Source organism: Muntiacus reevesi, chromosome 3 (assembly GCF_963930625.1).
Source record: "Muntiacus reevesi chromosome 3, mMunRee1.1, whole genome shotgun sequence".
Taxonomy (NCBI): domain Eukaryota; kingdom Metazoa; phylum Chordata; class Mammalia; order Artiodactyla; family Cervidae; genus Muntiacus; species Muntiacus reevesi.
Window position 1 is genome coordinate 65,735,668 of NC_089251.1, and position 25,278 is coordinate 65,760,945.

Consider the following 25,278-nt stretch of genomic DNA (forward strand, 5'->3'; position numbering starts at 1 on the left):
AAATTGTGTCCCCTCAGTTATTTAAACTGGGGTTGAAATACTATATGGGATCCTCAAGAAGGATAAAGAGCAAATGAGTACTGATCAGTTCAGTTCAGTCGCTCAGTTGTGTCCGACTCTTTGAGACCCCATGAATCGCAGCACGCCAGGCCTCCCTGTCCATCACTAACTCCTGGAGTCTACCCAAACCCATGTCCATTGAGTCAGTGATGCCGTCCAACCGTCTCATCCTCTTCTTTCTTGAGTTACTTCTCCACTGATCTCCAGTAGCATGTTTGGCACCTACCAACCTGGGGAGTTCCTCTTTCAGTGTCCTATCTTTTTGCATTTTCATACTGTTCATGGGGTTCTCAAGGCAAGAATACTGAAGTGGTTTGCCATTCCCGTCTCCAGTGGACCACATTCTGTCAGACATCTCCACCATGACCCGTCTGTCTTGGGTGGCCCCACACGGCATGGCTTAGTTTCATTGAATTAGACAAGGCTGTGGTCCATGTGATCAGACTGGCTGTGATTGTGGTTTCAGTCTCTCTACCCTCTGATGCCCTCTCTCAGCGCCTACCGTCTTTCTTGGGTTTCTCTTAACCTTGGATGTGGGGTTTCTCTTCACAGCCGCTCCAGCAAAGGACAGTTGCTGCTCCCTACCTTGGTTGTGGGGTAGCTCCTCTCGGCCACCACCCCTGACCTTGGATGTGGGGTTAGATAAATTCCTTTAAATACAAAATGTGGTATGATGGAAGGAGTGAGAATTCATGGTCAGACCTGAATTTCAGTTGGTAATCCTGCACAGTTTAATAATATTAATACTTCTAAGCTTCACTTTCTTTATGTATTAAATGCAGGTAAAAGCACTTTATAGAGATGTTGTGATCAGTGATAATGTACACAAAATTGTTGCACAGTTCCTTACTCAGAATAGGGGATTACCAAATTACTGCAGAAAGGGCAAATATAGAATTTATACTAATTTTATGTAAAATGTTTCTTCCTTAGATATGTGGTGGTCAAAATGGACAACATACTGTAAAGTTGTCCGGAGTAAAGACAGGGAGAATTTAGTGATGAAAGACACAAGGACCTGTCTGAAATTAATGTCTTTTAGAAACGCAAGCTACAGGATGAGGAGAGATGGCCAAGAGGGAGACTAGTTTGCCAAGTATTCAGTTGAGATACTTTGTAGCAATACTAGGTACCCTTCAACATGAAACTTCCTAACTGAAACCAAGTGATTTCTTTCAAAGAAAGTTGAACTCACCTTTTAAAAAAATCAGAGCTTAGTTGAGCATTAAAGCATAGTATTTAATACTTGATTGTGCCCCTTGACTTTATCTCTTCAGACATTACTTTTATTTAGTATTTAGTTCACCAAGCATTTTCACGTGGAAATCCCATTTCATTTTCAACTAACTTGTTAGGTGGCTATCATTGTTCCAGTTTTACACATGGGGAAACTAGGTTCAGTGATCTAACCAGGGCCATACTGATGGTAAATAGATGGGAGAAATAGGACTCAAGCTCCTCTCACTGTCTTTGCTGAAAGTTTAAACTCCCACTCTGCACAGTTCTTGTGTACCTTCACCTGTCGTTTGTTAGGCAGGTGAACGCTTATTGTGTGTGTGTTAGTCCTTCAGTGGTGTCCGACTCTTTGCGACCCCATGGACTGTAGCCCACCAGGCTCCTCTGTCCATAGCATTCTCCAGGCAAGAGTACTGCTTATTATATGGAGATAAAAACTTACTATGTGGTAATAAATTATTAACTCTGAATTCTAGTCATTTTTCCTGGCAATTGGGAAAATTTTATTTAAGGCTTGTGATTTCTAATAAATATGTATTAGTATGAAGACTATGATTGTGAAAAATAAACTAAAAATTTCATATCATTCTAATGGTTAAACATTTATTTGTTTATATTTATTAATCTCCTTTTTAACTGCCTTTCTCCCTTTTTCATTCTTCACCTTTCTTTATTAAAGAGTACTTAATATTTGCTTTTGCTTAGGAAGTAGGCATTTTCCCACTAGCTGTTGCTTGTTCTCTCAGTGTTTTTAGGACCACCTAGTTCAGGGTTTTTTCCTGCCCAGATAAAAGATTTAAGAATTGAAACCTGACTTCAGGCTATTCAAGGAAGAGCTTCAGTAAGAATTTGATTTGGGGCAAAATGTAATTGGATGACTCCTGCATGTAAGGCTGGCACTATTTTTAGCTATGACAGTCGACAATTTATGATTACCACATGTACGCAAACTCTTCCTACTCTTCCTTGGGCCAGAAGTTATTTCTTTTGAATAAAAGACTGTAGTGTATGGGGAGTTATTTTAATTAAAATTTCGATTTGATAATGATGCTGTACTACTCTGTGCACTGCACAAAGCACAGTCAAAGATTTTTCATAGTTTTATTTGGAGAACAAAAGTGGGGAAGCACTGCAGGGAGTAAATCACTTTTTTCTAAATGACAAAAATTTTGTTTGAATTGATCAAAGTTATTAATATTTGGTGATCCATAAGCATTCTCCACTGTTATAAAAGGAAAAAGCACTGTTAGATTAATTTCAGATTTTTAAAAGGCATTTCATGAACATTTTATTTAAGAATAAAGTTTAGGTTGCCTTCGTGATTAACACTCCATTCTGCTGTACAGAGGGACTTCAGGAAGCATGAAAGGGTAAACTTTTCCTTGTACAAGCCCTTTGTCTTAATTTTCTCAAGAATAAAGAGGCCATTAAACTCTTCCTTCATAAACAGCACTACTGAAGTGATTACAGAGGAATCCAAAATTAGCATTTTAGAGAACTTGTAGTTCTTACTTAAAGATGTCCTTTAATTTGAAAATATTAAACTCTTTAATTATTTTTAGGAATAGAAACATGTTAATCTGGTCGTTATTCAGACAGTGCAGCGAATATTAATGAAGCAGGTAATATAAAGATTAAAGGCATTTAGCAGTTTTTCAGGTCCTAGTAAGAAAAGCCTGTAAGACAGTATTTACTGTTTTATAAGTTACCTAAAAGCATCACTATTTTTTATTTAATAAGTGTAGATATCTGAAAGTTTAAATAAACAAATGTTAAATCCAAAGCATAGAAACATTTTTTGAATAATTAGGATTATTGCATGCTTTAAACTGGCATAAGTATGCTTTCATCCTAACCAGTAATATTTACTGAAGGGTTTTTTTTTTTAATTTTTTAATTAAATATACAACTTATTGATTTTTAGTATATTTCCAGAATTGTGCAGCCATCACCATTGTTTAATTTCAGAACATTTTCATCCCCACCCTCAAAAAAATCTTAAAGCCATCATCAGTCATTCCCAATCTCTACTCCAGTTCTTGGCAACCACAAATCTACTTTCTGTTTCTATAGAATTGCCTATTCAAGACACTTGATATAAACAGAACCGAACAACCGCATAACCTTTTGTGTTTGGCTTCTTTAGCTTAGTGTAATATTTTCAAGACTCATCCATATTGTAGCATGTTATCAGTACTTCATTCCTTTTTATGGCTGAATAATATTCCATCATATGAATATTTTGTTTATCCATTTATCAGTTGATGGATATTTGGATTGTTTCCTCTTTGGGTTACTATGAGTAATGCTGTTGTGAATGTTTGTATACATAGATTTTTCTAGTCTTTTGGATGGAAATTCCTAGGAGTGGAATTGCTGGGTCATATGGTAACTCTGTTCAACTTTTTGAGGAATTGCCAGTTTTTCACCATGGCTGAATTCCCATCAGCAATGTAAGAAGATTCCAGTCTTTTACTTCTTGCCAACATTTGTCATCTGCCTTTTTTATTTTAGCCAACCTAATGTGTCTGAAGTGATATCTGATTGTGGTTTTGGTTTGCATTTCTCTAATGATTAATGACACCTTTACATTGCTTACTGGCCATATTCTTAGCAGAAATTTATATTCAAATCCTTTGCCAGTTTTCAGCTGGTTTGTCTTTCTATTGTTGAGTTGTAAGTTTCTTAAATATATTCTGAATTCAAGTCTTGTATCAGATGTTTAATTTGTAAATACTTTCTCCCATTCTGTGGTTGAATATTCACTTTGATAATGCCCTCTAAAGCACAGAAGTTTTTGATTTATTGAGGTCAATTTATTATTATTTTTTTTAAACTGTTTCTGCTATAAGGAAACATTGCCTAATCCAAAACCATGAAGATTTATACTTTTTTTTTCTTCTAAGAGTTTTGTACTTTAAACTCTTCAGGTCTTCAATCCATTTTGAGTTGTATATGGTGTAAGGTATGGGTCCAACCTCAGTCTCTTTGAAGTTAAATGTCCAGTTGTCCTAGCATCACTTGTTGAAAAAACTGTTCTTTCCCCCATTGAATGTCTTTGCATCCTTATCAAAATCACTTGACCATAATGTAGGGGTTTATTTCTGGACTTTTAATTTTATTCCATAATCTCTCTGTCCATCCTTGCGCTGCTACCAAACTGATTACTGTATCTTTGTTGGAAGCTTTGAAGAAGGAAAGTGCCAGGTCTCCAACTCTGGTTTTCAAAATTATTCTGGATCTCTTGCATTTCCATAGGAATTCTATTATTGGCTTGTCAGTTTTTGCTAAAAGGCAGCTAGGATTTTGATAGAGATTGCTCTCTAGATCAATTTGAGGCGCGTTACCATTTTTGTAATGCCTTTTAGTCTGTAAACATGGGCTGTCTTTCCATGTATTTGTCTTTAATTTCTTTCAACACTTTTGTAGTTTCAGTTTCTAAGTCTTGTGCTGTTTAAACTCTTTTTGATGCTATTGTAAATGGAATTCTTTTCTTAATTCATTTTCAGATCATTCATTGCTAGTATAGAAATACAGTTGATTTTTTATGTATGGATCAATATATATATGTGTGTGTGTGTATATATATCCTACAACTTTTCTGGACTTGTTTATTAGTTCTGTTGCTTTTTTGGTGGATTCCTTAGGATTTTCCACCTATAACATTGTGTTATTTGCAAATAGAGGTTGTTGAATTTCTTCCTTTTCTGTCTGGATACCTTTTATTTCTTTTTCTTGACTGCCCTACCTCCATGCCTCCAGGACAGTGTTGAATATAAGCTGAAAGAGGAATATCCTAGCCTACTTCTTGGCCTTAGGGGAAGTGCTTTCAGTCTTTCATCATTAAGTATGCTGTTAGTTGTGGGTTTTTTGTAGATAACCTTTATTAGCTTGAGGACATTTCTTCCATTCCTTTTGCTAGTTTGTATTTTTATAATGAAAAGGGTCTTGGATGTTGTCATATGCTTCTTTGTTTTGATGATGTGGGGTTTTGTCCTTAATTCTTTTAATATGGTATATTATTGATGGGTTTTCATATGTTGAAACCAGCCTTGTATTCCTGTGATAAATACCACTTGGCCATGGTGTGTAACCCTTTTTATGTGTTGCTAGATTCATATTGCTCGTACATTGTTGAGGATTATTGTATCTGTATTCATAAGGAATCTTGGTCTGTAGTTTTCTTGTGATGTGCCTGCCTGATTTTGGTGTCAGGGTTGAACAAACATCTAAACTAACTAACAGATATAATGCATAAATTTCTTGATGGATATTAGAAGCAATAGTATTTGAATATATTTCTCAGGAAGGAAAGGATTTTGAAAAAATTTTATGACTCCCTCCATTGAGAATCACCAATACTGGATAAACTTTATCTTTCAAAGTTTTTTCATTAAAACCAATTTAAGGAATCTGTGAAACTAGAAATACTGGTGAATATCATTTAAAATTGTACCCCTCTTTGCTAGAAACTGTATTTTTTTTTAATCCTTGCAGCTTCACTAACAATCTGTTAAATTCCTTTACAAAAATAGATTGAAACTCTTCTATACGTGCACAGTGACCGTGATGACCATGCGTATTGCTCCTCGGACCTTCCTGTAGGTGTATTACTTTTGTCTTTCGTTTGCCCGTCAGTGCCAAGTCGACGTGTCTCTCTTGACTCTTCTGCCCTTTGCCCCTCCTCAGCGGCAGGGCATCTCTGGGACTTGTTTCCACATGACTTTCATTGTATCTGTTTTGAGAACTATACTATTTGCATATTTTCACATTATATATATATGTGTGTGTGTGTGTATATATATATATATAGACTTGTAGACAAGATCTTCAGAGCTCTTCCATTTCTTGAAAACGGTTCTTAGGAACCGTTTGATAGGTAGAAAGGAAGTAGTAGGTTATAGTTTACTGTACTTGCATGCAGTTAGGTTTATATTAGGCTGCAGTCACTGAATATCACTGGATCATATACATGACTATTCTCATATCATTAGCTTAGGGGAAATTGGCTTGATTCAGCCCAAAGCACCAGAACTGTAACTATGAGCTGTATGTAAATATTAATATTAAGCTATTAGGGAGGGTATTTTCTTCCCAGTAGGAAAGCCTACTGGGAGAACCACACTTGTTATAAGATTCTCTAGTGGTATCAAACATGAATAGAAAGGGTGCATTTTTGGTAAACATAGTAGTAACTCATGCTTCCCTCAAAAAGGGACAATTTCAGGTGGCATAAGAGGGAATGAAGCAAATTAAGTTTATAACAGTACAACCCAGAGGTAAAAGCCGCTAACTAGATAGTCCTTCAGGCTTCACAGTTACACATTTTTAATAGAAGTCTGAGCCTTTAATTTGGCATCATGTGTGAAGAGGGTGAGTTTTATCGGTAGGAAGTCTGTGTTAAAAATTCATGTTCACTACTTATTAAACGATCTGGGTCTTGCTTTTCTTGTCTGAAAGCCTGCCTCATAGTTTTAATAATTGAAAGAGATAATGTCTATAGACAGTATTCGGTCTAAGTGCCCAGTAAATGCTGACTCAGGAAATAAAGGGATATGTGGAAAATGTAGATTGGCAACGTGGAAAACATTTCTTAGGTGTAAAAAGTCTGTAACTTTGCAGTCTTTTTTTAGCTCCTCTCATACTGTTGTCATAATGGCATAGTTTATAATGACTTGAAAAACTATAGGAATGTGAATTTGTTTTCCTAAATCTTTAGTAATGTTTGACCAAAAGGAATGTTCATTTCAAAAAACTGATATAAAATATTTAAGCTTCTTACCCCCTAGTAAATCTAGATCAAAAAGAAAGCAGATATTTTAAATTTTTCTCGCACGAACAATAGAACATAAAATCTGACTAATTTGACACACTGATTGGGAATTTGGATGCAGGATTGACGTGTATCTCTGTACTGACTGAGTCCTGTTCGTTTCTGTGAGTCTACAGGAAGTAAAGCCTCATCCAAAGTTATACAGTGCTGAGGATGTGGGTACCAGGGTGTGGGTTTCTTGAGTCCCTGTTCCTGGTACTTCTTTCCACCACAGCCATCTATACAGCAATCATAGACTACTTATAAATAATTCTTACCTAGTCATTGAAACTGTTCGGACAGTAACTCTTGTTTTTTAGGTAACTTGATTTGATGTTAATATATGTTGTATATACCTCTAAGTCTTTTTAATGATGGTAAGAAATAGGATGTCTGCATTTATCTTTTATCAACAATAGTGATATTGAGGGTTAATAAATGTTTTGGAGCACTTTGAGGATCAGACATTTTTACAAAGGAAGTTTTTTTTTTTTTTCCCTCATATAAAAATAGATTTGGGGTGTTTACTTGCTCATTCATCTAGGTTATCAACTTGTATTTGCCCTGTAATGATGAACACATAGGTATGTTTTAAAATCCTTTTCCAGGTGATTTATAAAGTGACATGTTTGTGATGTAACACAGCAGTGTTTGCTAAATTGCTTTGGTCATGTTCCAACTCTTTGCAGCCCTATGGACCATAGCCCACTAGGCTCCTCTGTCCATGGGATTCTCTAGGCAAGAATACTAGAGTGAATTGCTGTGCCCTCCTCCAGGGGATCTCCTAACCCAGGGATGGAACCCAAGTCTCTTACATCTCCTGCATTGGCAGGCGGGTTCTTTACCACTAGTGCCATTTGGATAGCCCAAAGTTATTCATAGGTTGACATTTTCTTTTTCCATGTGTATTTATTATTTAAAAACATGAATAAGAAGGTGATGATGATTATGGTGGCATTTATAATAATAACAAAAACAACAGCTTTGACATTAGGAGATATTTATTTTATGCTGTATGCTATATTAAATGTATTCTATTATCTTACTGATGAAGAATTTTGTTAATTCATTATCTCACTTAATCCTTACAACATCTCAGTAAAATCAGTAATGATCTCAGTAAAATCATTTCTATTTGTATACATATTTTATAGAGGAAGAAGGTGAAGTGTAGAGTGATTTAACGACTTGCCTGAAGTCACATAACTAGTATGTTATGGAACCAGTGTTTGAGTCTAGGTGATTGGACTCCGGAGTCTTAAGTGCTTTGTCTGTGAAAGCTCCTGTTGGGTCTGTCTTGGATAAGCTACTGTTGTGGGGCATAGGGGGAGCCTCCAGGAAAGGCTGTTACCAAAGACTAACTTTGTTACTGTTTTTCCCTACCCTCTTGCTGAAAGAAAGAAAACTGCACTGGTTATTAGAATTGTTGCTAGCAGAGACTTAAAATGAGCCCTGTCCCTGTAGGTTTTCTAGATGCCTACCCATTCTTCAAGACTCAGCTGTCTCTTACAAAGTCTTTTAAAATTTTCTCCAGTCTTCTTCCTTTTCTAAATTCTCACAATGGTATGGTATTTGTTTTAAAATTTACTGATACTGTTTTTATGTGTCTTATCTTCCTAGAATTATGGTGTTTTCTAGTGGGACAGGGCTTAAAGAAAAATCCATGCCCCCATTTTCAGGTTTTTAAATTCATCCTACTAGGTTGAGTTGTTTTTGTTTTTTAACAGCATCTCAGCTCAGTGAGTGTTTGCTGAATGTCAGAAAGCTATTAGCATTGCTGTTATTGCTTTATTCAGTGTTTGTTATTCATGGTGTAGATGGACTATTTCAAGTTCTGGTCAGGTCGCAGTTGTGCTAGTATATTAGCATAGTAGTAGAAACTAGTTGAATAGGACAAAACTGATGTTTTGTGTTTTAGGTGTTTTAGGCAGAGTTGGAGCAAACTCAAAATAGAGAAACTTTAATAAATAGTTGAAATCAGAGTTTGAAAACAAAGCTGTAAATCCTATATAGGATGTTAAATTAATAGCATTCAAATCAGATCATATTTAGGAGGATGGAATAAATGTTCCTTAAACATAATAAGTGTTGAACCCCTGGTATGTGTAGCACACTTACGGGCATTTAAAATATCTTAATCAGTACTCATATGATTTTTACTAATAGGAATTTAGGGCTTCAAAATAATATCTAACATAAAGTACCCTTAACACTAAAGGAAGTTCAAACACATTAGAGGACCTGGGGATCAAGACTGAAGTAGCCCCTAGATGTGATTTTTCTTTATTGCCTTCTTCATTTTAAAAATAACCATTTAAAAATGTACTCAAGAGTATATCCATATTTATTTTACTATAAGAACACTCCCCGATCCCAACTGTCCACAATCCAGAAAGGGATGAACTATGTTTAGCCTGTGAGTTCAAGAGATCTTGGGCCTCCTGCAGAGGAGGGCTGTACATAATTATGTTCTCCTTGGGTTGTACATAACCTGATCCTGAGACCACAGGCCCCTGGTTATTCGATCCCCACGGTGGCCTGTGACCATGGGCCAAGAGCAGACTTGCTAGGTTAGGCTTTGTCCGACTCCTTACTATTAATAAACATTATATAATAATGTAACATGTTTTTTTCTTTGACACCTAAAGTTTTATGGCATTGCATTTACCTGCTCCTAGAGGAAAATAGCTTTCTCGATAGTATAAAGGCTATTTCCCTCTATTATTAGCTTTGTAGGAAATGTTTGTTTCAGTGATAGCCAGGTTAGGTTTCAGTTTTGTGAAGTTTCTCAGAGATCTCTTAAAAGCAGAGCTGTGAACCTCATCTTTTTAGTTTTTAGTAAAGTTTTAACTTTTTAGCATGTTTTGAGTTAGTAGTTTTTCTGTGTTAAGGTATTTTTTCTATTATTTGAATATATATGTATATACACACTTTATCTTAAGGCCATTTTACTTTTGTAGGTAAATAAAAATGGGTAAGGTCATGTTCTAATTTCAGATCTCTTCTTTTTGCATCTTTAGTTGTTGACCTCCTCTACTGGAGAGACATTAAGAAGACTGGAGTGGTGTTTGGTGCCAGCTTATTCCTGCTGCTCTCACTGACAGTATTCAGCATTGTGAGTGTAACGGCCTACATTGCCTTGGCCCTGCTCTCTGTGACTATCAGCTTTAGGATATATAAGGGTGTGATCCAGGCTATCCAGAAATCTGATGAAGGCCACCCATTCAGGTGAGATGTCTGGAAAACAAGGCACGCATTGGCAGCACTACAAACAGTCTCAGTATTGACTGAGGCTAATCTCTGCTATTTGTAGAGATACAGGCATGCTTTTTTTTTTTTTTAACTGCTAAAAGATAATTGCAAATTTTTGCTAAAAAGCTATACCGAAAGCATTTGCTTTTTAGACTTTCTAATGGTCATTTCATAGGCTCCTGATGGAAAAGACTGGGTTTATGGATCATTAGCCGTAGTCTAACTCCACTACATGTTAGTAATAGTTACTTATTAGAAGTAGGTGTTGGTTACCTAATTTTACTTTTAAGGAAGCTATATCTTTTTAACATGTTTGGGATTGGCAAGAGTTATATTTTCTTTATTGATTATTCTTTATGCTGTTTGATACTATGCTTTTCCATCGTGCTTCCTCACTATGTCTGTCTTTTCTTACCATTTCTTCCTACTCTGTCTAGTTTCTTCTCCTCCTTCCCTAAGGCATTACTTTGGTATTATCCTTTGGAGAACTCCTTTATTTCACCATTTTCTTGTCTGTAAATTATCATCATCTTACCTTATTTTGACAAGTACACTAGCATTATATTTCTGGTTGCTAATGGGATGGACACACCTCAACTTGGATCTTCTGATCTCACTTCATACTCGGCACGTTCCCCACCCTCATCCCCTCCTTTAAAAATTGAGATAAATATAATTCACATACTGTAAAATGCAGTGGTTTTCCATATATATTCATGGATTTGTACAACCATCACCATCTCATTCCAGATATTTTCATTAGACTCAAAAGACATTTTGTACCTATAGCTGCTCCCCACCTGGCCCCTGACAGCCACTAAGTTTTCATATTTTTAAATGAGTCTTTTGTCTCAGACTTACCAGTTTCTATCACTTAACACCACTGTTGTCCTAATTTCAGCTTCCCAGTTTTCTTGAGACTCGATGAGACAATAGACATTACTACATTTTACAGAGGAAACAAAGTATGAATTCAGTAATATGAAATTGCAACTTCAAAACAGCAGTTATATCATGCCACAAATCGTAAAGGAGTATGATTTTTAATTAGTTACATTGAAATATATAAAAACATTATCAGGCCAACAATTCTAAATTATCTATAAATTTTACATATTGTTTGATTTTAAAGAAGACGTTTAAAAGAAGCTAAAGAAACATTGTTAGCTCAAAGGCCTTTTATAGTCGTAAAGTAAATTCATCTAACATGCCAATTTAACTGCCTTTCGGACAGTTTTCCAAGTTCTTCAGTCACGTTAGTAAAGTTAATATCACTGTGGTCTTTGGGAAGGAGTGCCGACTGTGCTGCCATTGCAGTCACAGGACATAAACGCCAGGTGAAAGAATGTAAATGTCCTCCGGTGCATGCCTTTGGGCCTGCTGGGCAGGCGTCTTGTCTTCAGCAGGAACAAAAGCAGTGGTACAGAGAAACAGAATCCAGCTAAAGTCATATCAGCCACTTCTCTATATTTCTTAAAACTGCACTAATACATTTTTGCTGGTTTAAGGGTTAGGTGTGAATGTTTGACCATTTTTAACTTGATAATAATAACTTGCTATTTGTTGGCCAATAAATAATGATGGACTGGGAAGCCTGGCGTGCTGCAGTCCATGGGATCACAGAGTTGGACACGACTGAGCAACTGAACTGAAATAATAGTTGTCCTGTGCTAGACATTGTATTAATAAAGGTGATGTTCTTAGTCCTTGACACTTTATACTGTAGTAGAAAAAAATGTACAGGTATACACATGTCTATATTTCAGGATGGATACAATAATTACTATAAGAATAATACAAAAGAAAGCATTATTTGAGTTACATAGTAGGGTGGGGGAGAGGCCTTCATGTATGGGTGGGATATGAGGTGGTGCTGACTGACTTGGGTGTGCCGTCACCAGAGGTGAGGGGAGAGCACCGTGGATGGGGAAAAGAGCATGAGAAACAAAGCCTCCCATTAAGGTGAAGAACGTTTGAGGAATAGCTCAATTTTGAACTACAGCATAGTAGTGAGAAAGAAGATTGGAAGCATTCAGGGTTGGAAAGTCAGAATCATAGAATGTTTGAGTTTGAATGGATTCAGGAAGTCTGTTTCTCTAATTCTGTAGAGGTGGAACCATGACCCAGAGAAGTTACATGCCTTTTGCAAGGTTAAATACCGAGGTGGTATCAGGTCTTCTGATTCCTACCTGAGTTCAGCCTAAAGAGCACTGTCTACTATAGCTCAAAAAGAAGGAATCCAAGTACATCCACTTAAACTATAGTGATGGTGTAGTGGGTAAAAACAAGGAGGCATTTGGGCATATTGCAGGAGTAAAACTAGAGGCAAGGAAGTACTAGAGAGGACGGTAATTTCCAGTGTAACTAGTGTCCACAGACATGGGGAGTTTTTGAGAGGGACTGGATACGGAGCTGCTTCCAACAGATAAGAGAGAATAGCACTTCTGATTGCTCCAAGATGTTTGAAACAATAATGAAACAATTCCTGCTGACTTGACTATTTTTCCCCATTATAGTTGTCTTCTTAAATTTGACAATTCCAGCTATTTCACTATAGATTGGAGCACCTGAATGAACAGTCTGGGGCTTGATTTATTCGTGTTTTCATTCCAGTATTTTTGCCTGGAAATCCCATGGACGGAAGAACCTGGTAGGCTACAGTCCATGGGGTCGCAGAGTCAAACCCAACTGATCAACTTCACTTTCACTTTCTTTCCCCTAAAGATTAGGCGAAGAGAGTGTAGTTATTTGGAAATGAATAGGATCTTTGTTAGGAATAGTTGATAACATTTTGTCCACCTGAAAAAAACCAAATCCACAATAATAACTACCATTAATTGAGTGCTTCTTTGTCCTTGATTGTATTATTAATAAGCACTTTACGCATTGAAATCTCAAGATAATCTCTGTTGTATAAATGAGGAAATTGAGTTAAAGGGATGACTAAATAACTTCTAAAGTTACACAGCCAGGTTAGTGGCAGAGGTTAACATTCAAGCTCAGAATCTGTCTGACTTCAAAGCATATGCTTATTTGCTATACTTGCCTTATCAATCAAACACCCCATGCTTGGTGAGTTTTTACATTGTGCTTATTAATTTGGAAGGAGTATGCTTCTATAGTAAAATATTTTATTAATGTGCTCCTTTATGGATATCTATTTGCCAATTGATTGACATTCACAAAAAATCATTCCAGTCAGTGACAGTTAAGGTGTGTCTTCTTTTCTAGGGCATATTTGGAATCTGAAGTTGCTATATCTGAGGAGTTGGTTCAGAAGTACAGTAATTCTGCTCTTGGTCATGTGAACTGCACAATAAAAGAACTCAGACGCCTCTTCTTAGTTGATGATTTAGTTGATTCTCTGAAGGTAAGTTTATTTGCTTTCCATTTTTTGACATACCCAGAATTTAACATCAGAGTTAAGAGAATAAAACTCTGTTTTCTAAATTAAAATAAATGATAAAGATGTAATGAAATCATCACTGTAAACTTCTGTTCTGAAATTCAGAATCAAATAAAATATTTAAGATGGAGGAAAGGCAATTCCTTTTTAAAGGAAAATGTTATAAATTCTAAGTTTTGGAAATCATAAAGATTAAAAGTGAGAATTTTGGCTGTAAGAATAAAGATTATCTAGTAGATTTAATGCCAAATATTATTTCATCTGGTTTGACTTTGTTTTAGAGTCTGGCACATATATACATATAAGCTATTTCATATCCCTACACTTTTTTTGAATGTTTTCTTGAAAAGTGTTAATATTCTGAAATACTTCAATTAATCATCAGTTGGTAATCTTTGGAATTTAGTTTTTGGATCTTGCTACATAGCAGCTGTTAGTCTCACCTTGTAAGTAAGCTTGCCAGAGTTCAGACTGATTCTAAATGAGTACTAAATTGGTCACATAATGTGAACCCCAAGAACTGGGACTACAGTACTTTTCTTTTGTGTAGAACCTACTGTTTGTGTTTTGTGTATTACTGCCTGTGATTTAAGACAGACTTGTTTCATGTCTAAGCCTGGGTAGAAATGTACTATGGTAGTAATTACCATAATTTCTCTTTTCTAAGAGATATGTACTGCAAACCAAGGATGTCTTAGCAATAGGACGATTGGGCCTTTAGATTTGGCAAAACAATTTCTCTGGTGGTCAGAGTAGGTTTAAATGCTCAAAATGCTTTTAACATATATCTTAGTCTTAATAAGCCAGTAATGGACGTTATGTTCAGCTGTGTGCTTCTCTCAGTTTATTAAGACTTGGAACCTCAGTTACTAGTAACATTAATGGTAAAAAATTGAGTTTCCTTTTATTATTTATTATCTCTTTTGTGTAGAGTGCTTGCATTTAGTGACCCATTCTGTAGTAGTGCTTTAAAATAATCTGATGTCAGTCTGTAAATAAAGAGATCATGGTTATATCATTGGGATCTTTGATTAGTATCAAGAGGAAACAAATAATATTTGGGAGCAAATCAAATACAACCTTGTACTCATGGGTCCTGGAAGAAACCAGTTTCTATTCATTGAAGTGGTATTTGCAGTGAATAGCTTGACTGCTGGGGGTAGAACATGTTTGAAAAATTATTGAGGGGAATGCACCAGTGTAGTTTAAAATGAAGGGGTTTGTGGGTAGGAGTTGATTGAGAGGAAACACTAAATAGTAACACAGAGGTTCAAATAGCGTAGGGCCATCTCTGAATTCGGCAGTCAAAAATTGTTGAGGGGGAGCGGAGGGCTTTGAACAAAGGCATCATGAAGCTGGATTGAGGAGTCATTTTTTTTTATACTTATATATATACTCAAAGTCCTCATGTTTGCACTGTGTAACAGTGAAGGCAGTTATGCATGTCTAACATCTTTTTTAAGAGAAGAGGCATTCTTGAAGAAATCTGTTTAAAACAAAACAAATTGATCTGGGAATGACTCATTCATTGTTTTCTAGTTCTTACAAATTAGAGCTTCAAGTTTCCCCTTGTCTTTAATCAGTTGAAATCTTATTCTTTCAGTTTATTGTCATCTATACACAGTTCTCTGTGTAGACAGTTATGTAGGTGTGGAAATATTTGCAAAGGCTAGGGAAGTGAGAAAATATTATAGGAGGACTGATTAAATACTTTAGAAAACCTTTAAAATCTGATTTCCACAGATATTTGAAAGTAGAGTAAAAGGAAATTTTATTAATAAATACTTTCATGAGATAATTTCTTTTTGCTGTTAAATCTCATTTTAAAAATTTCCTTTGAAAATTACCTTGGGTTTTTTTTGGTTTTTTTTTAATGAGGAAGCTAACATAAATGAAAGAATCTGAACTTGGTAAATTCTGCCTTCAGTCATTTTGCTAATTTGAAGGTAACAGGAAGTGGCATATAATGAGATAGGTTACTTTTTGGAACGCTTAAATTTTATGAAATTTTCTTTTAAAAATACTGTTTCTTAATATTGGGGGGGAAAAAGGCAGTTGAATTAGAAGCCTAGTTTACTACCGCTTCTCCTTAAGGATTAGGGAGGAGAAAACTTTTTTGAATGGTTTTCCAAAGTAGTGCTTTTTGGCAAGCCCAGAGCTCAAGGAAAGCTGCTTGGTGACTTCTGCTGAGGCAAGTACATTCAGGGCTCCAAATAACATTTGTATTAACACTCTGAATGATCCTTGCATTGAGGTCTCAAAATCTGTTGAGGCAAGGAATAAGGCAGGGTGTCTGTCTTATTCTTGCAATACAAAGAGCTCTGATAACAGACATGGAGGGTCTTCCTTGATCAACTTTGTGGTTCTGCTGTACATGGGGTACTTCAGTTAAACCTTTTCTTACATCATTGTGTATGGTTAGTATAGATTCCACTTGTGTTCACTGAATAAGGGAACTATAGAAACACAGGATACTTGCTTAATATGTCTTACTGAGAAAAGCGGAGGAAAACAACACTTTTGTCTCTCTTTAAAATGACTTAATAGTATTCCTTTTCTAGAGGGAGTTCTTGAGTGTTTGCCACTCACCCCCATAGTTTTTATTCATATAGAGAGCATTTTTTAAAAGATTATTTTCCTTCTGACTAGTTTACCCTTTGCCTTTTAGCCATAGCAGTTAGTGGGAGAATCATATTCTTCCTCCCTAAAGCAAGCAAAAATATTTTTTCAGATTTCTTTTTTTTTTCTTTCTCTTCTTCAATGTAAAGGAAAAATAAACCTGCTCTGTTAAATTGATTGGATTTCCTTTTATTCAGATTTTAAATTTGGAAAGTTTGCTAATAAATAGCCCCAGTCTCTGCAGTTTCCAAATGAATTTATCTTGTTAAATAACAGAGTTTTTAAAAAATTTATAAGAACCAACTTTTGATTGGGAGTACTTTTATTTTATATCATTCATAGCTAGGAAAATGGACAGCACATTAATTTTAAGAAAGTACAGGAGGTAGTCGTCTCATTTATAGTTTTTTTTTTTTTTTTCATTTAGAAAATAGACATTGTATAAAGCTCTGTGGCTTATTTTAAATAGTAGCTTTTTAAAATTTGAAAGAGGTTTCTCTGTAAGTCACTATCTTTGTAAGTGTTTCATGCCCTCAAATTTATATAATCTACATTTCTAGATTCTGGGTCATAATTACCTCTACTTCTATTTGAAACCTTCCTCAGAAATTACAAAATTTAGAGTCATTATTCTTAGCATGTGAAATTTTTCTCCTCCTTTCTTACTATCATATTTTTGGAAGTGTGTGAGAGGGCCTGGCTATTCTATATGTTATTCTGAAGAAATAACCAAAAATAACCAAACCCCAAGGTTCATCAAGCCTGTTGGAAAAGATTTGACATCAGATGGTGGTTATCAATGTGCCTGACCTACATCTCCCTTTTGGTGGTTGACTTGGACAAATAAAAATAAGACACACCCTGCAGATTTCTCCTTTTAAATTCTTGTGTACAACTGACCCTTCACCAGTGTGGGGATCAGGAGCACCGACACCCCCCGCACACACACAGTTGACGGTCTGTGTGCAGTTTATAGCTGGCTCTCCACGGCCCCAGTTCCTCCTCATCCAAGGCCCCGCTGTGTCTGTGGTTCCTCTGGTACCCCTGGTCCCGTATTCACAGGTTCCAACAGCTGAGGATCCTGTAGTATTTACTACTGAAAAACCTGTGCTGACAAGTGGGCCTGTGTAGTTCAGACTCCTGTGTTCAGAGGTCAGCTGTAATTGCTGCATTTGTTTTGTTCCCTCGCAGTTAACTGCAGGCTTCTAAATCTCAGAAAAGATTCCAGGTGTCCATAGATTGAGAAACAGTTCATTTGCCAGAAGACTAATTCTAGTCAAATATTATGGGCAAAATCACTGACAAAGTATTTCTAACTCCATTCAGTAGGATTTATTTCAAACAGTATAAAATTTTACCACAGGCAGATGTTTTGATCAGTCCTCAGGATTTGTTGTAAAGTGGGTTTGCTACATTGAGTGCCAGATATAAGGAAAGGGGAAGAGAATGAATGGAAAAGGAAGTAAAGGAGGACGGTTCTTTAGTGAAAGTGAGCTGTGAAGCTGTGTCTGTGTCCTTTTCTTGGAGAGCCTAGTGTGTATTTACTTTACTAGTTTCTAAGAAGTCCAAAAGAGGCTGGATAACTTTATTTAACCTAGTGATACTTGTCAACCTTGTTTAAATAACACCCATTACTACAGAATAGTAGTATAAGATGGTTGAACAAATTTAAACCACCTGGTGAAGGTTTAATTCCATTCTGTGACTGACCTTCTGTGTAAAGGGTCTTTTAGATGGGGGCTCTTCTTTTAAAACAATGGTGGTCAGTCTTGGCTGCACATTGCAGTCATTGGAAGCTATATAGTTTAATGATACTTGGGAAGGGGAAGAGATGGGAGTCCCATTCCCTGAAATGATTTAATGTTTTAAAATTAATTTTTCTAAGGACACTGCTTGGAGAGTGACTGGTTTTAAAGGTTGTGGTTTAAGCTGTAACCCTGGGCTATAGTTTTCTTCCCACCCTCTTAATTAGAAAAGCATGTGACGGTCTCCACTGGGCTCAGCTTTACTAGGGGGTTCTGCCTTTTGAAACTTCAGATCCCAAGAAAAAGTCTAGTACTTTGAATTCAGTTCAGTCACTCAGTTGTGTCCAACTCTTTGTGACCCCATAGACTGGGCACGCCAGGCCTCCCTGTCCCGGAGCTTGCTCAGACTCCTGTCCATTGAGTCAGTGATGTCATCCAACCATCTCATCCTGTCCTCCTCTCTCCTCCTGCCTTCAGTCTTTCCGAGCATCAGGGTCTTTTCAAATGAGTCAGGTCTTCGGATCATCAGGTGGCTAAAGTATTGGAGCTTCAGCTTCAGCATCAGTCCTTCCAGTGAATATACAGGACTGATTTCCTTTAGGGTTGATTGGTTTGATTTCCTTGCTGTCTAAGGGACTCTCCAGGAGTCTTCTCCAACACCACAGTTCAAAAGCATCAATTCTTTGGCACTCAGTTTTCTTTATAGTTTAACTCTTGCATCCATACGACTACTGGAAAGCCATAACTTTGACTAGATGTACCGTTGTCTGCAAAGAACGTCTGCAAAGAACGTCTCTGCTTTTTAATATTCTCTCTAGGTTGGTCATAACTTTTCTTCCAAGGAGCAAGTGTCTTTTAATTTCATGGCTGTATTCACCATCTGCAGTGATGTTGGAGCCCAAGAAAATAAAGTCTTTCACTGTTTCCATTGTTTCCCATGTTTTTTTGCCATGAAGTGATGGGGTCAGATGCCATGATCTTAGTTATTTGAATGTTGAGTTTTAAGCCAGCTTTTTCACTCTCCTCTTTCACTTTCATCAAGAGGCTCTTTAGTTCCTCTTTGCTTTCTGCCATAAGGGTGGTGTCATCTGCATATCTGAGGTTACTGATATTTCTGTCAGTAATCTTGATTTCCACTTGTGCTTCATCCAGCCTGGCATTTCTCATGATGTACTCTGCATATAAGTTAAATAAACAGAGTGACAATGTACAGTCTTGACATACTCCTTTCCCAATTTGGAATAAGTCTGTTGTTCCATGTCCAGTTCTAACTGTTGCTTCTTGACATGCATACAGATTTCTCAGGAGGCAGGCAAGGTGGTCTGGTATTCCCATCTTTTCAAAAATTTTCCACATTTTGTTGTGATCCACACAGACAAAGGCTTTAGCGTAGTCAATGAAGCAGATGTTTTTCTGGAATCCTCTTGCTTTTTCTGTGAGCCAGTGGATGTTGGCAATTTGATCTCTGGTTCCTCTGCCCTTTCTGAATCCAACTTGAACATATGGAAATTCTCAGTTCACGTACTGTTGAGGCCTCGCTTGGAGAATATTGAGTATTACTTTGCTAGCATGTGAGATGAGTGCAATTGTGCGTTGAACATTCTTTGGTGTTGCCTTTTTTTGGGATTGGAATGAAAACTGACCTTTTCTAGTCCTGTGGCCACTGCTGAGTTTTCCAAATTTGCTGGCATTTTGAGTGCAGCACTTTCACAGCATCATCTTTCAGGATTTGAAATAGCTCAGCTGGAATTCCATCACCTCCACTAGCTTTGTTTGTAATGATGCCTTCCTAAGGCCCACTTGACTTCACACTCCAGGATGTCTGGCTCTAGGTGAGTGATCACACCATCGTGGTTATCTGGGTCATTAAGATCTTTTTTGTATAGTTCTGTGTATTCTTGCCACCTCTTCTTAATACCTTCTGCTTCTGTTAGGTCCATATCGTTTCTGTTCTTACCAGATACTAAGACCAGGTGTTTTAGGCAGAGGTTCTTATTTTTCTGTCACATGACTTTGCGTGATAAATACTGGATTCTTTATGAAAGTAGATCTATGACTTTCGGGTAAAATATTTGTTAAAATTGTCATAAAATGTCTAGCTATATTTGAACATCAGGTAACCATAATGTTCCAGAAATCTGTCTGAAATCTGAAAGTAAGAAAAAAGGCCTGAGTTCCAGAAATAGCTGACCTAAAAGAACATTAAATATAGCCCTCAGGCTCTTAGGCATTTATTAACATACACATTTTGACAGTTTCCTTTCTGGTTCCTTTGGCTCACAGAAAATTTAGACAGGAAATGAGTTTGTGAAAATGTGATTAGTAATGAATGAGGCTGAAGAGAGCAGAAGTCAAATGATTTCCAGTGTTTAAAACTGCAGAAAAAGTTTGAAAATGAAAGAATTGCCAAAGTAATTTCTGAAATTGTCATGTACCCTTCCCCTATTTTCCTTAAAAATGCCTCCCCACCCCATAGAGACATCATCAGATAAAATCTGCAGAGCTTTTCAGTGAGGTATACATGTGATGCACCCTTGAATTGAGTTCCCTCTACCCCCCGACAAAAGATAAGATATGGCCTCTGCCCTCTTCCAGTGGGCATTGCTAGACCCTCGCCGTGCTCTGCCCCGCTCTCCTCCTGTCTCACTGCTGCCTAGAGAGACTCGAGCCTTTGGCCTCCTCAGTTAGTGTGCACTGGCTGCAGTGTCGCCAAGTGTTGGCCGTGGAATGGCATAGACTTTGTAGGTTTAAAGTGCTCACTGGACGTCTCCCTGCTTCTTTATAACAGCGTGCACATTCATGCCCATTAATAAATGGAGGAGGGCATGGCAACCCACTCCAGTATTGCTGGAGAATCCCATGGACAGAGGAGCCTGGCGGGCTGCGGTCCATAGAGTCGCACAGTCAGACATGACTAAAGCGACTTAGCACGCGTGCACTCTGTAGATGGCTTTACTGTATAGCAGAGCAGAGATTCTGGAGTCCGATGAACCTGCAATTACTGTCACCTCTGGTTTGGCAACTTGCTCTCATCTTTCTGTATCTTGATTTTTTCTTTTATGGGGATAATAACAGTATTTAACTTTTGGGGTACTGATGAAGTTAACTGAGAAATTTGTTAGTTGCTGTTATTACATAATAAGTTTCAATAATTGTGCAGTTGCTTGATGTTAGCTCTTAACTCCTTTCTTTTCTGATGGAGTCCTCTCTGGAAACCCTTACCCAGTATTTTTGTTTTGGACCCTGAAGTGTTAAATTTTCTCCAGACTTAGCTGCAACATTTGCAAATTCTGTGATAGCACATAAATTTCCAGGTTTCTCTTCTCAAATGGGGAAACATGGCGGCATTGGCCTGGAACGTTTACTTGTGGAGCTGGATTGCAGGCACTCTTAAGAGGTAGTAAAAGGCACATATCTGCCTTGGTCCTCACCGAGACTCCCTCATGCATGTGTGTCACCAGCCTGCCCCCACAAAGGTCTGAAGCCTCCCTCCACTTCTCTCTGCACCTGGATTATCTGGCTTTTAGAAAGTGTCCTCAAGAGGCAGATCTAGTGATATCTGAACCCCCTACCTCACCTTGGTGTGAAGACTTGGGCTTCTGTTTCTTTATGGATTTAGAGTGCAACCTTGTCAGTGACTTTATGACCAAATTAGGACTTATTTTTAGCTTGTGTGTTAGTTTCTGAATTTTATCATGGTAAGGGTATCTATTGCTAAAGCAGTTTCTTCTAAAATGTAGAAGATCGACCCTTCTCTTTTTGACTCGGTGGATGGTAATGGATGAAAATAACTCTGTTGCTCTATGGTAAACTTGCTCAAGTGCAGAAGTTATATTTAGCTTTTGCAATAGGAGTCTGTAAAACTATGTGAGAGGGAAAGGGCTTGCTAACTGGAGTCATGCTTCAAACCTTTCTACCAGAGGTTCCATAGAAGTTGCAAAGACTAGGACAGCATTTAATTTTTGATTTGCAATTGGCAGCTGTTTAGAATGCTTGATATTTGCTCACTTGAACATTAAATTCAGTTATAGGGGTAACCAAACTGTTATTCTTTGTAGAACTGACAATTGGTGCAGGAATACCAAGATTCTCCCTAACCTGCAGTAAATAAACTTCCTAGAGCCTGAGTACTTTAATTACTGCTCAGTACCCAGCTCATGGCAACCCACCTGGCAGGCTACAGTCCATAAGGTCGCAAAGAGTTGGACACGACTGAAGCGACTTAGCACGCACACACACACCCAGCTCATAGTAGGCATTCAGTCAGATTTCGCTGAATGAATGCTACATGGACAAAAGATATGCTTTAGATAAGGGTTAGGAAGCTACTGTTCGGTCTGGCTTGTGACCTGTTTTTGTACAGTCTGGGAGCTGATTATACTTTTTATGGTTTTAAAGGATAATATTCAAATATGTGACAGAGATCCTTTGTGGCCCATAAAACCAAAAATGTTTGTTTTCTGTCTTTATTTACAGAAAGTTTGCTGATCCCTTCTTTAGATGATGGAGGTGCTCACTCCTCTCTCCTTTTCATTTATACTTTGCTCTTAGAAACCTAAATAATTATAGGTGGTGGCATCATGGTGGGATGTTTGTGACCTACTAAACAGGGCAGAGAGATTGCTAAACATATGAAGGCTTTTAGTAGGAAACAGAGAAACTGCTTCTGCTGAATGTTTAATAAAATATAGACTGACTTGGTGTTTGTAAGTTTTCAAGAACTGCTTGAACATGTCATTGAGTTTTTACCATATGGTGTCACCAAGAACTGGAAGAAAACTTTGAAATCCTCTTATTCAACCATTCATGAGTAAAGTATGGTGAGGAAATAAAGGACTTCTCAAAATGAAAGCACTTTATAGAAACAAGGCTTTTCCCAAACTGCTGTATTTAATGATTTTCTTTTTAATTGAAGATTTTGAGATGAGGATTAGTAAAATGGGAGCATTTAGTCTGTTCACTGCAGTCCCTGGAGGGCCCAGTGAAATATGACAGTATAACCTCAACTCTGGCAAGTTCCTAAACCTCTGTTTTTTCCTTAGTGTCTTCATCTGCTGATAGCAGTGCCTACCTCATAAAATTGTTAGGAGGGATAAATGAGTTTGTATTTGTAAAGCACTTAAAACTGTGTATGGTACTAATACATCAGTAGTAAGAACTGGGTTAGTGTTTGCTAAATAAAGAAGGCAGTGGCTAAAAGAATGCTGCTGCTGCTAAGTCGCGTCAGTTGTGTCTGATTCTGTGCGACCCCATAGACGGGAGCCCACCAGGCTCCTCTGTTCCTGGGATTCTCCAGGCAAGAATACTGGAGTGGGTTGCCATTTCTTTCTCTGGCTAAAATAATAATAATGGTCAATTTTATTATTAGGTTTAAAAGTTTGAGGAGTCCTCATTGGCTGTTAAAACATTTATTACTGGAGAGAAAGTGCTTCTGATCCTTAATAAAATGCTAGAGCTGATATTTTGGGTATTTGAGACATAGTCTCCTTGCACCGTTATTGCTTAGTCAGATATATGTCTGATTCACTCAGCTCATATAAATCTTGAATCACTTGTTGGTACTTTAAAATCATTTTCAGTAGTTAATTCTCATGATAGCTTTCCAGTCTTCCCATTTTAGAAGTTGAATACTTATAGTAGAGCTGGAGGGGTAAGGTGGTGACCTTTGTTATACTTTCTGATTTTAGAGGAAACGGCATCAACTATTTGGTAATGTACTCCAGAGGAAAATGAATCATATCTATTAACTGTTTTAATTAGATTCTGAAATTCCTGAATTGAGCCTGGCAGCTTAGTGAAATATCCATATTGTTTTTACCAAATCTCCAAGGAGTATGCCTATAGTAGTTTGGCATTTACATGGGATGTATTTATTTGAAGTTTTAATTTTAAAACTTTACTTGAATTTTGTCTTTAATTGGCTGTTATTTTCTTACAGTTTGCAGTGTTGATGTGGGTATTTACCTATGTTGGTGCCTTGTTCAATGGTCTGACTCTACTAATTTTGGGTAAGTCTACAGAACCAATAGAATGAAAAGTTTTTTAAAAGATGGGGGACTTCCTGGAGGACAAGTGGTTAGCACTCCCATATTTCCACTGCAGAGGCCATGGGTTTGATCCCTGGTGTGGGAACCAAGATTCTGCATACTGCACAGTACAGCCAAAAAAAAAAAAAAAAAAAAAATGGTGTGCAACAAACTTCAAGATATTTTAGTGGAAAATATTCTTATATTGTAGGAAAAATACAGGGATATACATTAGAGGTTGTGATCTTCTTAAATAAATTGCTAATACTTACACTATTTATGGAAATGCCACTTTACTTCCTGAAAGCTACTCCAACAGTGATAAACCAGATCAAGAGTGGCCTTATTTGATTTGCAGTCATATGTCTAACTAACTAGGGATGCCTATATTTTATAAAGTCTGTAATGTGAAGCCAGGAGTGGCTTCTGGCTCCCTTGGTTAATTCATTGCTCTGCCCACCAGCAGCTGTGTCTCCCCGTAGTAGGAACATTCCTGGCTATCTTAAGAGTGCTGCCAGTTTGATGACTTTTGTATGATTTAGGAAACAAACACTGCAATCTACTTGAAAGCTTGTGTATTTCCTTTTTCAGCTCTGATTTCACTCTTCAGTGTTCCTGTTATTTATGAACGGCATCAGGTAATTTAACTGCAGATTGCAGAATACAAAGCTCATTCTTTTATGTGGAACTTAGAAATATCGGTACCAGTTTCCAAAACCTTATAAAAATGAGAAATGTGGCAGTTTAATTTAATTAAATTAAGCCTTTAATATGTTGGAACACAGTTCTAAGCTTTTTTTTAGCAATGGCAATTTTCTAATAAATTCTTTATCTTTTTCAGGCACAAATAGATCATTATCTAGGACTTGCAAATAAGAATGTTAAAGATGCTATGGCTAAGTAAGTATTTAAAATCTGCACTTTTTTTACACCAAGGCTAGGTATACTGGACTTTGACAACAGTGCAGTATTTTCATGTCAAGACATAGTAGTCAATTTTAGTCAGACCTAAAGTGTGAGTTGCCAAAACTTTTTTTCTAACATTTGGATCATTGATTCTGTGTCAGTTTACATGTTTCTAAGGCTTTGAGTCTAATTTGTGAGGGCAAGGTGGCAAAATTA

At 37.0% G+C, this 25,278-nt stretch overlaps 1 protein-coding gene across 5 annotated transcripts in view; it reads left to right on the plus strand.

Moving 5' to 3' along the window:
* The window catches only part of RTN4 (reticulon 4), a 68,946-nt gene that overhangs the window by 42,528 nt on the left and 1,140 nt on the right, over positions 1 to 25,278 (plus strand). For all 5 annotated transcript variants that reach the window (XM_065929283.1, XM_065929285.1, XM_065929286.1 and 2 more), the window contains 5 exons: positions 10,129 to 10,336; positions 13,592 to 13,730; positions 24,069 to 24,138; positions 24,748 to 24,794; positions 24,998 to 25,056. In XM_065929283.1, the coding sequence (XP_065785355.1) occupies positions 10,129 to 10,336; positions 13,592 to 13,730; positions 24,069 to 24,138; positions 24,748 to 24,794; positions 24,998 to 25,056 (523 nt within the window). The remainder of the gene's footprint in view (positions 1 to 10,128; positions 10,337 to 13,591; positions 13,731 to 24,068; positions 24,139 to 24,747; positions 24,795 to 24,997; positions 25,057 to 25,278) is intronic.